The sequence below is a fragment of the Sander lucioperca genome, chromosome 8 (assembly GCF_008315115.2).
Source record: "Sander lucioperca isolate FBNREF2018 chromosome 8, SLUC_FBN_1.2, whole genome shotgun sequence".
In the NCBI taxonomy this organism is placed as follows: Eukaryota; Metazoa; Chordata; class Actinopteri; order Perciformes; family Percidae; genus Sander; species Sander lucioperca.
In genome coordinates this window covers 28,262,798-28,277,865 of record NC_050180.1, presented here as the reverse complement: position 1 = coordinate 28,277,865, position 15,068 = coordinate 28,262,798, and the positions used below count along the sequence as shown (strand labels likewise).

At 40.8% G+C, this 15,068-nt stretch overlaps 1 protein-coding gene across 2 annotated transcripts in view; it reads left to right on the top strand.

Moving 5' to 3' along the window:
- The first annotated feature begins 6,111 nt into the window (after positions 1-6,111).
- Positions 6,112-15,068, top strand: part of kcnab1a (potassium voltage-gated channel, shaker-related subfamily, beta member 1 a) — a 126,789-nt gene continuing 117,832 nt past the window's right edge. The window contains exon 1 of one of the 2 annotated variants that reach the window (XM_031290803.2): positions 6,112-6,617. In XM_031290803.2, the coding sequence (XP_031146663.1) occupies positions 6,343-6,617 (275 nt within the window). In that variant the 5' untranslated portion in view covers positions 6,112-6,342. Of the gene's footprint in view, positions 6,618-14,221; positions 15,020-15,068 lie in introns of those variants that run through there. The other variant, XM_031290804.2, reaches the window with a different exon arrangement.

Here is a 15,068-nt window from a genome sequence, read left to right as displayed (position 1 = left end):
TTCCTATCAAAATAAAAAAAAAAATGTTTACACTGTAATCTTAACTTTCAATTACCATAATACATTGTCAATGTGATACAAATTACTCTAATAATAACTGTTAGCATAATACATTTCCTAATGATATAATAAATGTTATTTTCAGTCACTATAATACGTGTTTTTCTTGTTAAAGCAATATATTTCTTCATGTTCATTTTGGGGCAGTACTATTTATTAGTATTGGTGAAAATCTAGTAAAAATACAATATATTGCTTTGTACTGCATAACTTTCAACTCCAAAATTGAGTTATTGTCTTCTCACAGTTATCAAGCAAGATTTCAGAAAATTATCTGACTGATCGGACTGGGAGGACGACCCAGAAGAAGAAACATACAGGTATACTGTATGTAAGGTGCATGGCCAGAGTGATCCAGCAGAGGGAGTTGTGGAAATAATAAACCTCTTGGTTGCTCTGCTGACTGTGGCACCACAACCACTGACCCTGAGTCAAAGTGAGTTGGATGGTGATAAACAGTACAGAAAAAACACAATATTTAGTTGCAGCAAGGCAGAGAGAATTATGATATTAATATGTGTGGGTGTGTTGACTGTCTCACAAATCAAGGGCTTTGTTAACCTCACATTGCAAAAGACAATGACGCTATATTTTGTGTTTTGCACATAAAGTGTGCATCAGTGACCAGCAGATGGCTTTTTTTTTTTATTAGTCTGTGTGTGTGTGTGTGTGTGTGTGTGTGTGTGTGTGTGTGTGTGTGTGTGTGTGTGTGTGTGTGTGTGTGTTGTGCTTACTTTGTGTGTGCACGTGGCTTTCCAGTGTGAAGCTGTGAAGTCCAGCTAAAGCTGATGACAGAGCGGTGAAGGAATGTGTTTATAATTTATTGTCTGCTGACGAGTGTGGAAAGGAACAGTAGTGCTAAATCAAGATCAAATGTGCACATGTGCATCACTGCATGTGTGTGTGTGTGTGTGTCTGTGTCTGTGTGTGTTCATGCACGCACTAATGTTAACTTACAGTTGTTTTCAGTTAACAATTTATTTTATTGCTTTATAAAGTCAACAGTTTACCTTGTAACTTGTAAGTTTGTTTCATATTGCAGATCCAAGTGCAACATAGTGATGCACGATGAAAATGTAACTGAATCTATTTTCAATTCTTGGAAAGCATCACACACATCTTACTCATCAGCACCTATTGGGATTTCCCTCCTACCCTGCTTAAGGAGCACCGTACTCTAAATTAGCTTGCGTTGCTTAGACCACTTTTGTGATTAATTTCGAGAAGTTCTCATCCACCTCATATGCCTGAAGGACTTTACGTCTTTCATTTCTCTTTTTAAGTCTCCATGTGATTGATAAAGAACTAAGTGAGTGTGACACAGTACAAATGAGCCAACGAGCTAAAGTCATTTGCTTCTTTTCCAAATGCAGAAGTTAAGTGAACCACACATGTGCGTGGGTGGGTGCAGTGGTAGTCACTCAATATGATTTATAGCGCCAGTGACACTACTTTGAGGTGTCCCTGCTTAGTGTATGTGTTTGCTTGTGCATGGTTGTGTTTGTTGTATGCATGTGTTTGCAAAAGTGTTAAAGCTTCATCTCCAGACGGAAATAAAATGACTAAGTACAACATACACCAGCCGAGGGAGAGGCTAACTGATGCTGCTACAGTGAGTCTTTGACATGTTTGATCAGTAATAAGATCAGTGACAAACTAGGGGGGCGGAAAATGGTGTCTTAAGCCTGCAGAATAACTTCATGCTCCTTGGCATAGTTTTTTTTGTTCACCTTTATTTATTCAGGGAAGTTTAACTTAGATCCAGGCTGAAATGAGAGGAGGGTCGCAGCGATTCACACTGAAATAAGAGCTGACAGCAATGAAAAGGAGTTTAACATTTAAATATTGACATCAAGAATGTGATAGTCTGGTAGAGATTATGGCTAAATCTGGTTGGTTTAACTAACAGCGTACACGCCCCTGATCAGCCAATAATGGGAAGCAGGAGGAAAGGGAGGTGAATGAGTAACATAAGACGGTCTTCCTGACGGAACTTAAGCTTCATTTGAGTTTGTGTCTGTATATTGCTGATATGTAGAACATATAGAGATATGTTCTGAGGCATTCAGGCTTCTGCCTCGTGGTGACCTTAAAGTTAAGAGGTTGTGTCTACCTTTTGTGTCAAAACTCTCACACATTCACACCTATTAACCTGTATGCAGTCTTACTTGCTAAACTACTAAATAAAGGTCTCATCACTAAATAACTAAATGGATGCTGTATACTTCAAAGCTGACTATCTTAAAACAAACCTAAAGGCAGATGTCCATATAAACTCATGCAGCATCTACTTAAAATTATGCATAACACATGGCCGGGTTGGCTCAGTGGGTAGAGCAAGCGCACATATACTAAGAGGCTTATGCCTCGACTCAGAGGTCCAGGGTTTGAGTCCGACCTGTGATGATTTCCTGTATGTCTTCCCTTTCTCACCTAGATGTCCTATCAATTAAAGGCGGAAAAGCCCAAAAAATTTTCTTTAAAAAAAAGAAATTATGCATAATGCAATCTAATACCACAGAAGTTAAACCCACCTCTACTGTGTATATTATTACTGTATACATGTAGTACTGCACAGTGCAACTGTACTACCAGTGATAGGTGGATAGAGTTGGGTGTACCACACATGCCTTTGTGTGTGCGCGCCTGTGTATCTGTGTATCAGTTTGCGTCTCAGTAGGGTTCAGGATAAAGGACTTGAATGACGGATTTTGTCCATGCTAGGATTTCTCTCTTAGTGACGAGGACATTACAGAGAAGTCAGATTGGGTTCACTTTGTGTGATGAATATTCCCCAGGCAGTAACCTTGATGGACCACAGGTCATCCAGAAGGAGTGCTGTGTGCAGGCCTATGTGCGCCATGTTAAACGTGCCATATGTTGTTTTATCCAAAGGGACCTACAGTCAATTTACTGCATATAACCTAGTAGGAATTTATCCCCTCATACTAGAAAGTGTTCAAGCTCTGAGGTATTATCTTGGCAGACTGACATACTACTACAACAACTACTACTACTACTACTACTAGTAGTAGTACTACTAATAATAATATGTCACTTATTTTACCCAAATTGTATACGGGTAAAATCATGTACCTATCACCACATGTGTAATTTCATATTAGATATTGGTGTATTTTTATGTAGTGCATTTTTTGCAAACTCAAATTAGAAAACATTTATAGTGTAGATGATCTTATTTTGTTATCCATCCTTATCTTTCAAGGTACTTCATCACATTGATGCTAAAATTCTTTAAGTCCTGCTTAATGGCAAAAGTGCACCATTACCTGTAATGGTAAGGCAAAAAATCTCTGTCAGGTAGGCTAATATATTTCTAATATTTCAAGGTATTTATTTTATAGGATCACCCAAGTGGTAGCTTTCTGTGACATTGTCTTAAAAGACACTGCACAACCCTGCAGCAAACAGCAGAACTCCAGCAAATGTCCAATACAAATTAGCTGTCGACTACAGACACAGACAGATGTCTGTCCTTCATCCCTTGGCACTGTACAATCAGCACTGACCCCAACCTTTCCCCCCAGGCCCCTCAGACATGTTCAGTAAGCTATCAAGGTCTCATTACCCAGCTGAATAATTCAGGGCTGACACTCCATCGCTGATCTATTCACTTGACCTTTGAGGACACTAACCTCTGGGTATCTGCTTAGACATCAGAGCACACAGGTTTACCACAAGGAGACATTTAATGGACGAGTGCACATACACTTTATGGTATTTCCCCACTGTGTGGAAGCAGATCATGACTGCTATCAGAGTTTTAGCAAACGCTAGCAGCACTGTCCTGCTTATTGGATTTGGGTAAGTTTGCACTCCAGCAACCCCAGCCACCTCGTTAGACAGAGTTACGTTAGCTAAACCCATTGGTTAGTCCTCTTTCTAAAAGCCATGTAATGATAAAAACATGTTAGAAACATGGTGTTATGCTTCTAAAATACAAACAAGTATTTAAGCTGTAAGCAGCTAAACAGGATTATGTTTCCTTATACTTATAATACTGAGACTGCCTAGCTCAACAAGAACAATGCTTCTTTATTTCTATGTCTTCTTTATGTATCATCTGCTGGTGATGACGCTAACTTTTTGCCCGGTACATGCAGCCTCAGTCTTTTAGCACAATATCATGTATGTAGCCATTAAGTGTATATTTAAGACACACTTTACAAGATTCTCGCCCTTGAAGCGAGTCAGCTGGACAGTAGGAGATGATTTATATGGATGTTCTTATCCAACAAATTTAGTGAGTGAATTTAATGAGCTTCAACAAATTATACCTCTGATATTTCTCTCATCTTTGCAGTTAAACATTACAAATGTGTAAACAAACCTTTATTACTTAAATTGACTTATGATACGATACGATACGATACGATACGATACGATACAACTTTATTGTCAGCCAAGGCTGAAATTCTTTGTGCATCCCTGGGTGGCTCGCATAGAAAAAGGAGGACATACACATACATACAAACATACACGAGATCAACAACAACAACAGACATACATAAAACATTACCTCAAATGACATAAACTTCCAAATAGGAAAAACAAAGAAAACATGTATAACAACAGAAAATTACATAAACATACACACAGACAATGTCTTGGAGACGTATATCCCTCAAATAAGTATTACACTAGATTTAATGTAGCTGGTTTAACAATAGGATAGATTGATGTATGAAAGAGTTTTTAAGTCTGATGCGATTAAAAGAATGAACTCTAAAGCGTCTGTTTGAAGGCAGAAGCTGATATTCACTGTGATCTGCTCACATTAAATTCAAACAGTTGTTGAAACATTTTAATTTAAACTTAAGATGCAGTGCTCCCTGTTGCACCTCCAACAAAGCTTTCCCCTATCCTTTGGTTTGGACAAGTAAGTCAGCACTTCACTTCACTCACTGCCTCTCTCCTTCCTTCGTTACCCACCCCCCTCCTTCCCTCATAACAGACTTTGAGCTCTGTATTTGACTAAACTTGTGTTGAGTCAGGTGCCCCCCTGCTCTCCTGTAGTACCTGACATGAATTAGCATCTCATCAGCATGCAATCCCTGTCCACCACACAAATGATGATTGAATGTGTGCGTGTCCTTCCATTCACCTTCAGTGTATATACATTCCCCCTCTTTGCGCAGTGCTGCTTTGCTGTTTATACGTGGCTGTATGCATCTGTGGTCAGAAAAACCAGAGGAAGAATTCAAAGTCTGCTTGAAAAGTTGTGAGGAGGGAATCCATAAAGGCTCTTTGGTGTTTGTATTTATTTAAAATCTGAACTTCCAGCAGAACAAACACACAAAATGGAAACAGAGTGAAACAACACCTCACACAAAGCCTCTACGTATATGTAAATTTACATGTACATTCAAGCTAGGTGGCAGTGCTGTGCAATGACGATGAATTTTACAATTTGCTCCTAAATTAAAAATGTTATGCCCACATATTTTGAGGCCAAATGTGTTTCCACATTTCCACATTGTTATGTCTGGCAATGGTGTACATTTCTGTTTCTCTGCCTGGAGTCTTATGACGTGAGGAATGGTGTTAAGACTCCGAGACTCTGAAATGGTCCAGGAGGAGTGTAAATATAGAGTTGTCACTAAAACCAACCCAGAAGATAAAAAGAAACAGTGTGTTAGTGTACATGTGGAGTGTGTTGTTAATAGCTCTGCTTCAAAGTATTTTCACTGTGTTTATTGACTAAATCAACATTCAAATGCATTCATTTTATTTTCTGTTAACTACCTACACTTTACATTGTTTGTCTAAGCTCACATGTATGCAGTTTGTGTGTGTATTCAAATCATTTCTTATATGTTGTTTTAACACTTGGACATTTCTGTGTACACCTATTATGTATGCAGGGTGTGTGTGTGTGTGTGTGAGAGATGGTGTGTAGGCATTGTCGACACCCTGGCATGTTTGGCTCCCTCCTTTTAGGCCAGGCCAGGCAGTGACGAGACAAGGAAACCAGGATCCTGTTTCAGGCTGGATAAGGCTATAAGAGACCAGAGAGCACACTGCACAGACAGACACAGAATCAACAGAACAGAGAGTTTGAGAAGTGCAAAAGATGGCCAAAAAGTAGAGATACAAGGGTTTAATAGACCAAAAAAAACTTTCCTTAGACCTGCATCACTCGCTGAAGCTGGAGTGATCAGTCAAAAGAAGTGCTTGCAAACACTTGGAAACCTGCAGCTCCTCCTCTTCACCGTGCTTTCTGAACTCTGCCCTTGAGGGGAGGGGGCACCCTCTGGGGCCATGCTAGCCGCCCGGAGCAGCGGAGGGGGCATTGGTGGTGGACACCAGCCGCACCACGTGCACCGCAAACACTCGGTGGCCTCTCTCAGCGGGACAAAAGCCCACCGTGGCAACTCCCAGGATGCCGGGAAACGTGGTTCCTCATCCGGGAAGCAGGGGGCCCAGCACAGACACAAGGTGGCGCTGATTAGAGAGATGGAGACCAACTGGTACCTGAAAATGTTTGGACTGGGCAGAGAGGACACAGTCTCACATAAGACTGGCATGCCCTACAGGTCAGTTAAGCCCTCTGAGTGTGTGACTATGTGTGTGTTTGTTTCTGTGAGAGAGAGAGATTAAGTAGTGCTTATGCAGCCACACTTGACACAGTGCAACTGATAGAAGGCCTAATGTTTTTTTACAGAGCTGCTTGTTAATGCACAAAATCACTTGGCTCCATTTTTGTTTTTGTTAGATATTTTTATTGAAAATTATGGCACAATGAAAAGTACATAACAGTGAGGTAGAGATAACACAATTAAAGGGAAGGAGCAAACAAAAAAAGTAATTGTGAAGTATCGATTGTGTATCTTCAGAGGTAAAAAAAAAAGCCATACTTAGCTGTTTTCCTTTTTTACCGTACAATATGTAAACAAACGAGTACACAAAGCAAACAAAATACAAAGTTCAAACATTCAGGTGTTCACAATCACTTGGCTCCATTGACAGATTCACACACACACACACACACACACACACACACACACACACACACACACACACACACACACACACACACACACACACACAGTACTCAAGGGTTTTTGCTTCTCTACACATCATTAACACTGCGATCAGTAAAGTGGTGTGCGTGCATGTGCCACATACAGTAAATACATGGTGCATGTACGCTGTATTTTTGGGCTGGACCATCAGTGCTACAATATCTGTTGACACGTGGTCCCCCTCCTGTCCTATCATTTCATTTGTGAGCATTGTGTGTCACAGGAGTCACGCTGATCATAAAGACCTCCGGCTTAGAGTTGTGTCACCTGATCTGGCCGTAGTGCTAATAGCCAGCATCTGTCTTGCTGAATTAGACTGCGTTGACATCTTCTAACACCATGGTGACAAAACACATGGAGGCTAGAGGGAGTGTTTTGATTCTTGTTTGTGTGACTGACAGACAGAAAGCCCCAATGGTGTTGGTTTCCAGGCTGTGACATGCACAAGTTTCCACTTTTGGAAGTTAGACTATAAGTGCAGCAAGTGGTGGTTGTTTTCCCATATCCTCCCTTTCTCTGTCTCCTCTCCTTTTTCTCACACATGGATATTTTCAGTATTGGGTTACCCCCTCCCCTTTCCTCACCATGTCTTCCCTCTCGTCGCTCTACTCTCCTTTCTTGTTACTAATCCGTCTGTGCCCTATTCCAATTATTCAAGCCTAAAGCTTCACATTCATGGGTGTGTAGTCCAGCCTTCTTCTTCTCCTTTCCTCTTATCTCCTCTCCTCTCTTTTTCCCTCTGTCTTTATTCTCCAGCCTCCCTGCTGGTTTGGGCTCTGTTCACGCTCTAATTTAGTAAAAACAAAGCACAGCTTAGACAAGAGACTGAGGATGATTAAGAGCCAAAGGCGCAGTGTTGAGGTCTCCCAAATATTTATGGATCCATTTATTTTGTACGTAGAGCAACAAAGCAGAAAATGTTGTAATTCAGCTTTCTATAATCCAAACTTGTTTGTACACTACTCAGAGAACATGAATTGGAAATGGTTACAGAATCACACTGTATGCACAGCTCAGCTGGGAACTGACCGAGGCAGCAAGATATTTTTGTCAGGAACTTCAATCTGTCACATGTGTTTCACTCAGCTTTGCTTCATGTTCAATTTCTGGCAGCTTCTATGTGCTGTGTGTTCTCTTTTTTGGCCGTGTTTATATCAGAGGTAACAGAACACACATTTTATTGGACATTTAAGGGTTATCTTTAAAAAAGATTGGCCGCTGACTTTATTATGTGCCATGAATAAAATGTTTTTTTTTTAATAGTAACTCATTAGCCACTTACAAACTAGCTTAGCTGCTGCTGATATGTGTATCGTCATCATTGTTTTATAATCTTGATAGTAAAACCAAACCTGTATGATTTACCTGCATTGAAGTATAGTAGAGTGTCAATATTCAGTGCTGATGTAGAAAGTGCAATATATATCCTCTCTTATACAAACAATGTTGAAATTTTAAATATTGAACCATGATTGCAGCCTTTTCCTAACCTTTCACACATAGTTTTGGTTGCCATAGGATACCTTAAAGGGCATGGCCATGGCATGAAAATGTTACTTTATGAGGTTTTTTTTAACATTAATATGAGTTCCCCTAGCCTGCCTATGATCCCCCAGTGGCTAGAAATGGCGATAGGTGTAAACCAAGCTCTGGGTATCCTGCTCTGCCTTTGAGAAAATGAAAGCTCAGATGGGCCGATCTGGAATCTTCCCTTTATTACATCATAAGGGAAAAGGTTACTTCCCCTTTCTCTGCTTTGCCCGCCCAGAGAATTTGGCCCACCCATGAGAAAGAGAGAGACATCATGGCTTGAAAACAAGCAAAGCATGGCAGTTGGTCAAGGCCACACCCCCACCCTCCACCTTGCCCCCCCTCTCTCCTCCTCAATAGCATTTAAAGCTACAGACACAGAAATGGCACATCCTAAGTAAAGCTCATTGTGGGACTGGCTCATAGTGGCTCTAATTCTGCACCAAGGCTGAATTTCGGGAAAGAGACTTCAGATACAGTATTAGGGGACCACTGAGGCCTATATATATAAGCATCCAAAAAGCAGCATGTCATAGGACCTTTAACAATATTTAGCTTAACTTTGCTAAACCATCCATACATGGATTTATAGGAACAACCAATTAGTTTGCTAGCTGGCAAACCAACTAGCCAGCTAATCAACTGATTGGTTGCCCCATAAGAAAATCCTTACACATTTAGTTACAATAGCTTACCCAGTGGGCTAATTCCTGTTTTTACCTTAGTTTGGACTCAAAGACCTCTCAATCACCTACAAAGAGTTAATGCACTTCAAATCAAAATAAGTCAAATGATATTTCAGATGTGGGTTCTAATGTTATTTAAGAGTTGGCTTGGCGACATGTTAGTGGCTGCACACTTCACATGCTCCTTATTTACAGGCTCATAAAGATTATGATGACAGCCTCTCGTGGCTCGACTGACAGATTGACAGGTGCATGTGGAGTGTCCATGTGTGAGTGTGTTTAATACTGTAGGTATGTTTCCGCAGTGATGAGCTCAGTGGAAGGTCCAATAAAAAGGACTTCACTGTGTGAATCACTATAAGATTAGCACGACCTTCACACACTTGCACTTACATACTCATACACGGACAGAAAACACATTTCATAATTAATTCCCTCTGGAGAATCAATACTGATCGTTAGTGTCTGATCATTGGGACTACGTTATTATGACAGGGAGTCAGTCTTCTGCTTGATAGAACGACAACGATTGAGTCTGACCTAGAAAAGACATGAGCATGAAATGAAAGCCTCCAAAAGTCTCCTTCATCAGCCAACTTGTGCCACACACACACACACACACACACACACACACACACACACACACACACACACACACACACTGTCTGCCAGCTCTCCTCTCTGAGCCCCTGTCGTGGATGCCAAACAGCATGCGATGGCTGGATATCCACTCTCTCATTTGAATCAGAACAATTGCTACGATTTTTAGCTCTCCAGTGATTTTGCATAAAAACTGGGGCAGAATATTATCACAGAAATCCCAGAACTGAGCTAAAAAATAGCCTTCTCTCCCCCTGAAATATGCATTTTGTTTCCTCCTACAAATTAATCTAATGCTAATGTATTTTTGATATAAACAAATTATTTAAACTATTTCTCCTCATTATTGTCTTTATGCACCTGTTAACAATTTATAAATGAATTCGGCTTTCCTAGATTAAGGCAACTATATTAGATTTCCTGTAACTAGCAAAACACCAATCACCTTGTAAATTTTCCTTTAGATGGTGTTTGTCGTACGGTATCGTGTGCACACATAACCTACCTCGTGCTGTCTTGGGATCACACTGTTTACAGTACAGTAAGCTGGGGTAGGCAGTTTTAGATAGCGTCTTTGAGAAAAAAATCCATAATAACCTTTCAGCAAATTGTAAATAGAAATAACTTGCACCCGCGTCCTGACTTTGTTTTCAGGCTTTAGAAAATCAAGCCTGTCTGCGACTAAAGCTCATGACTACGGTTAGCAGAAGGCTTAACCATTAGCAACATTTTATTTCCATCTCTCTATTAGTTTAGCCTTCTGCTAACCGTAGCCAAAGGCTCGCAGCTGCGGCAAAAGCTTACGGCTATGGTTAGCAGCAACTGTTAGCAACATTTTCTCTCCATCTCTGAAACGCTTCGCTGATTTTGACACGTTTTATTCATAAACATGAACTTGAATCACAGTATGTTTTCTCACAGGGCCCACTAGTTTGCATAGAAAACATATAGGGGCATCGGGATCACAGTCACTATTGTCTGGTAGGAGGAGCTTAGGACAGAGAGGGGAGAGCTGCAGGAGGGCTATATTTTAAAATTATTATTTTTTTGTGCCTTTTCCAGAACACTGCATACCCCAGCTTTAAGTAAAATAATGCTTTAATAGAGCAAAATGTGAAACCGACAAGAAAACTGTCAGTAAGTAACACAATGGATCATCATCATTAGGTGGCAGCACAGATGCAGACTGTGATAGACAGACACACTTAAACACCTTCATGCTGCAAATCAATTCTGAAAGTTGCCAACAAGCTATAATTCTTGTTTTTTCCAACAACAGAAAGCAAGTAAGGAAACTTGATTAGATGAAATGTTAACCTCAGCCAATAGTATCGCTGCCATTCTCCATAGTTATTGGATATATATTTCCTTACACCCTAGCACCAGAGACAAAGGTGTTGCAACATGATCCTGCATGGAGAACAAAAACACATGTTCCAATAGAGCTTGATGGATGAAGTTTGGGGCTGCTGCCAAGATTGGTGGTTTGATTCACACAACAGCGACCCTTGCACAGAGCATGATAATAGTATCCTCACTCTTTCTGATGTAGCCAAACCACGAAATGCAGTGGAATAGTGTTTTATCTCATTGAGTCATCAATAAGATAAAAAAAGAAGAGCCTTGGGACAGCTGAAATGTTGATTATGCAATGCTGCACTTGGTGTATTTTTTCCATACACTGTATTTTGTGCAGTCAATGTAATATAATGTTATCATCCTCACTTTGCTCTCACCCTTCAACTTTAAGCTGGTTTAGATTTTCAATGATAGTAACAATGGGATTTAGTGGAGAATGTAGGCCAACACACTGGTGTCCCCGAGGGCTGGAGACTGATCACTGGCATAATTATTGCTGCCATAGAGTCAGATGGCATAGAAAGAGTTTTCTCATTCAAGTAAACAACACAGAAATATTGTTTTATACACTGCAGATTGCTAGTAAGAGTGCCCACTGTGGACACAAACTTCAGTCATTTAATCCTTTTTTTTTTTTTTTTTTAATTAATCCACAAAAAACGATGTGCAGTGTTGTGCTATCGTATGCTGCTCTACTTGTTCTGTTTCTATCATGCTGTGCACCAGTGGATAATTATCAGACATATGCAATTATTGTAAAGGGAGTCACTCGCTGGAAAGAGTGCATGTGGGAGTGGTGGGGGCAAAATGAAAGAGACAGAAAAAGATTGCTAATTAGTCTCAGGGAGCATGAAGTTGATGGAAACAGTTTAGAATAAAAAATAGGTAAGGGGAGAGGATGTGAGAAAAGTGTAAAATGCAGACATGAATAAAAAGCAGATGCACTTTTGTTTCTCGTAATGCAGGATTCCCATACTCATTGCCATAACCCCCAACTGGACCCCATAAACTGAGCTCTCTGCTCTATCCCTCAGTGACTCACCTGGCGACACGTGGAGCAGCTCTAAAGAGATTGTGACTGTTCGCAACACCAGAGGCCAAAATAAAAAAAATATATAAAGAGAAACGTGACACAACTGTAAAATAAATAGTGAATTGCTATTGCAAAAACAGCAATTCTTTGTTCTCTATAGTTGTTCTTTACTTAATATGCATTAAATGTGTGTGCATACCAGTATGTAGGCACCATGTGTATGGATTTGTATGCTTCTAGTGACTATAAATATGCTGTAAACACACTCTGGCGTTGCATAAGCTCAGCTGACATTCCTGCTGCCAGGCAGGATCAGTTTTTCCACCCATCCTGCCGGACAGTGGACACAGCTGACCCTCTGCCTCAGCCTCAGCCTCAGCCTCTCTCCTTAATTCTGTATTGTGTGTTTGTACATGTACCCAGTCGTCTTTGCATTGATACAATCAGTTTCTGCCACAGGTTCATATTTTTTTTCAGGTTTAGTATGGGGGTCTGGTATTGGTCAGCTCTGGAATATTTTACCCCTTACTGTAAATATTTCCCCTTGCGGGATCAATAAAAGTACTTTTTTATTCAAGTTTAGAAAAAAATAAAAATTGTGGTTGTTTTAAATATTCTGCGGTTGCAAGCCGTTTATTTGTCAAATTTCTTTTGTCATATGGTTATTACATAATTTAAAGAAATGCATCTTAAAGAATGAAAAATTATTCCAGGATTAACAAAAATGGAAACAAAAACCAGAACCAGGTTTATACACAGTAAAGTTTGGACCCCAAAGTTTAAGAAACAAAGGACAGCCAAGCAGTTACGTGATACCTGCAGGAGAGAAGAATGTAACTCGATCCTGACAAACAAAAGTTAAACTTAGAGGATGGATTTATATTACGATAAAGAGCTTCAACAGCACATTCACAACTAGTTTCATGTGTCTTTACATCAGCGCTTTGTTTGTGTGTGCATGTGTATGTTGGACCCATCCATGTTTGGGTTGTTTGGCCAAGTAGTTTCCAAAATGAAATGTTGAATACCAAGGATGAATGTGTGTGTGTGTGTGTGTGTGTGTGTGTGTGTATGTGTGTGTGTGTTTGTAGAAAGAGTGACAGTGTGTGTCTAAACTCAAATTTCCTGATATGGGAGAATGGCATTCCTCATGATTCCCACAATCCACTGAAGGACCAGACGTGATGTCACTCCCAAGAGGAGGCCAGGGGTGAGATAATGTGTGTGTGTGTGTGTGTGTGTGTGTGTGTGTGTGTGTGTGTGTGTGTGTGTGTGGTGAAAGAGTGATAAATCAGGCCAGAAGAAAGAGGCTTCCCCATTTCATTTTGTGGTTCATTTCATTACAAAAGCACTGCCCAGACTGTTAGCAATTGTGCATAACTCGTCTTGTGTGAGAGTGTGTGTGTGTGTGTGTGTGTGTGTGTGTGTGTGTTTATGTTAGATGTTTGTTATGGGTGAAACTCCAGTTTGTTTAAAGAGAGACAGAGAAAGGGGGTGCAGGGTAAAGAAATGACAGGCAAAAAGGGATAAAATTGATTATTGTAAAAAGTAAATATTAAAGGTTTATTAAAGGTTGAGGATGGAAAAGTGAGTAAAACATGCACACGTGTGATAACAAGAGATGGGTGGAAGAAAAGGAAATAGTGGGAATGCTGTAAGAGAGATGAGAGGAAATCAGGAGTAAGTGAAGGGCTTGTGACAGGGAATATTGAGAGACAAAGGAGGAATGAATGGCAAAGTGAGAGTGGGAGAGAGGATAAGAGGGAGTTGGAGAGAAAAAGGGTAAAAGAAGGGAGAGAGAGAGAGAGAGAGAGAGAGAGAGGGAGATGGAGAGGGAGGGCGGGAAATAATGTCCCAGATTCCCATGCCATTTAATAGTGAGCAAAACCAAACTGAGCTTATAATGTAGACTGGCTGAGCAGGGGGCAAAGTGACAGCATGAGTGTGTGTGTTGTGTGATAGAGAGAGAGCAGAGGAGAGAGAGCGGGATATCTGCATGTGTGTATGTGTACAGAGAACATATGTGGCACAGCCCATGGAGGAGCACATGTGAAGAAAAAGCCTGTTTCCCTGTGTGGATGTGCAGCCTGCAGACAGTTTGGACTCAAGTTTAATTATGGACCCTTGAATACTGTTTTTCTCTTTTCAAATGATGTTTTTCCAAGTTGGATTTTTCTGCATTTCTTCTTCTTTTTTCTTTTTTAAATAAGAGGAAAATACTTAATATGGAGCTTCATCCAGAGGAATACTTTCCTTTCCTTTGAGCATTAATCACACACTCACACATACAGTAGAGTCCTCTGCTCCATGTAGCGCTGCGTGGGCGAGGCGGCCTACCTGGATTACTCTGAGCGTACATGTTTTTGGAACAGACTCACAGAAGACGGGAGAGATTCAAAGAGAGGATAAAGTGAAGAAGAAAGTCGGAAGATGTACTTGTACAAAACAACGTGCCCAGACATCCCTAACCCGAAGCAGAAGGGGTCCAGAGGTCAGGGCGTGGTCCAGGCCCAAGGCCCGGGTCAGGGGAGGCTCGCCAGGCAGACGTCCACAGGGATGGGGCCGCGACCCTACACTCCTCTGATGTTGTGGACACCAAACAAATCCAACAGTATGCTGCAGCTCAAACAGCTGGAGGAGTTTCTCAACTTCCACTCTTTGTCACTGCACGACACGGTCAAGAGCCAGACAGGCATGCTCTACAGGTAACCTCACTTGTGCCTGTGTGTGTGTGTGTGTGTGTGTGTGTGTGTG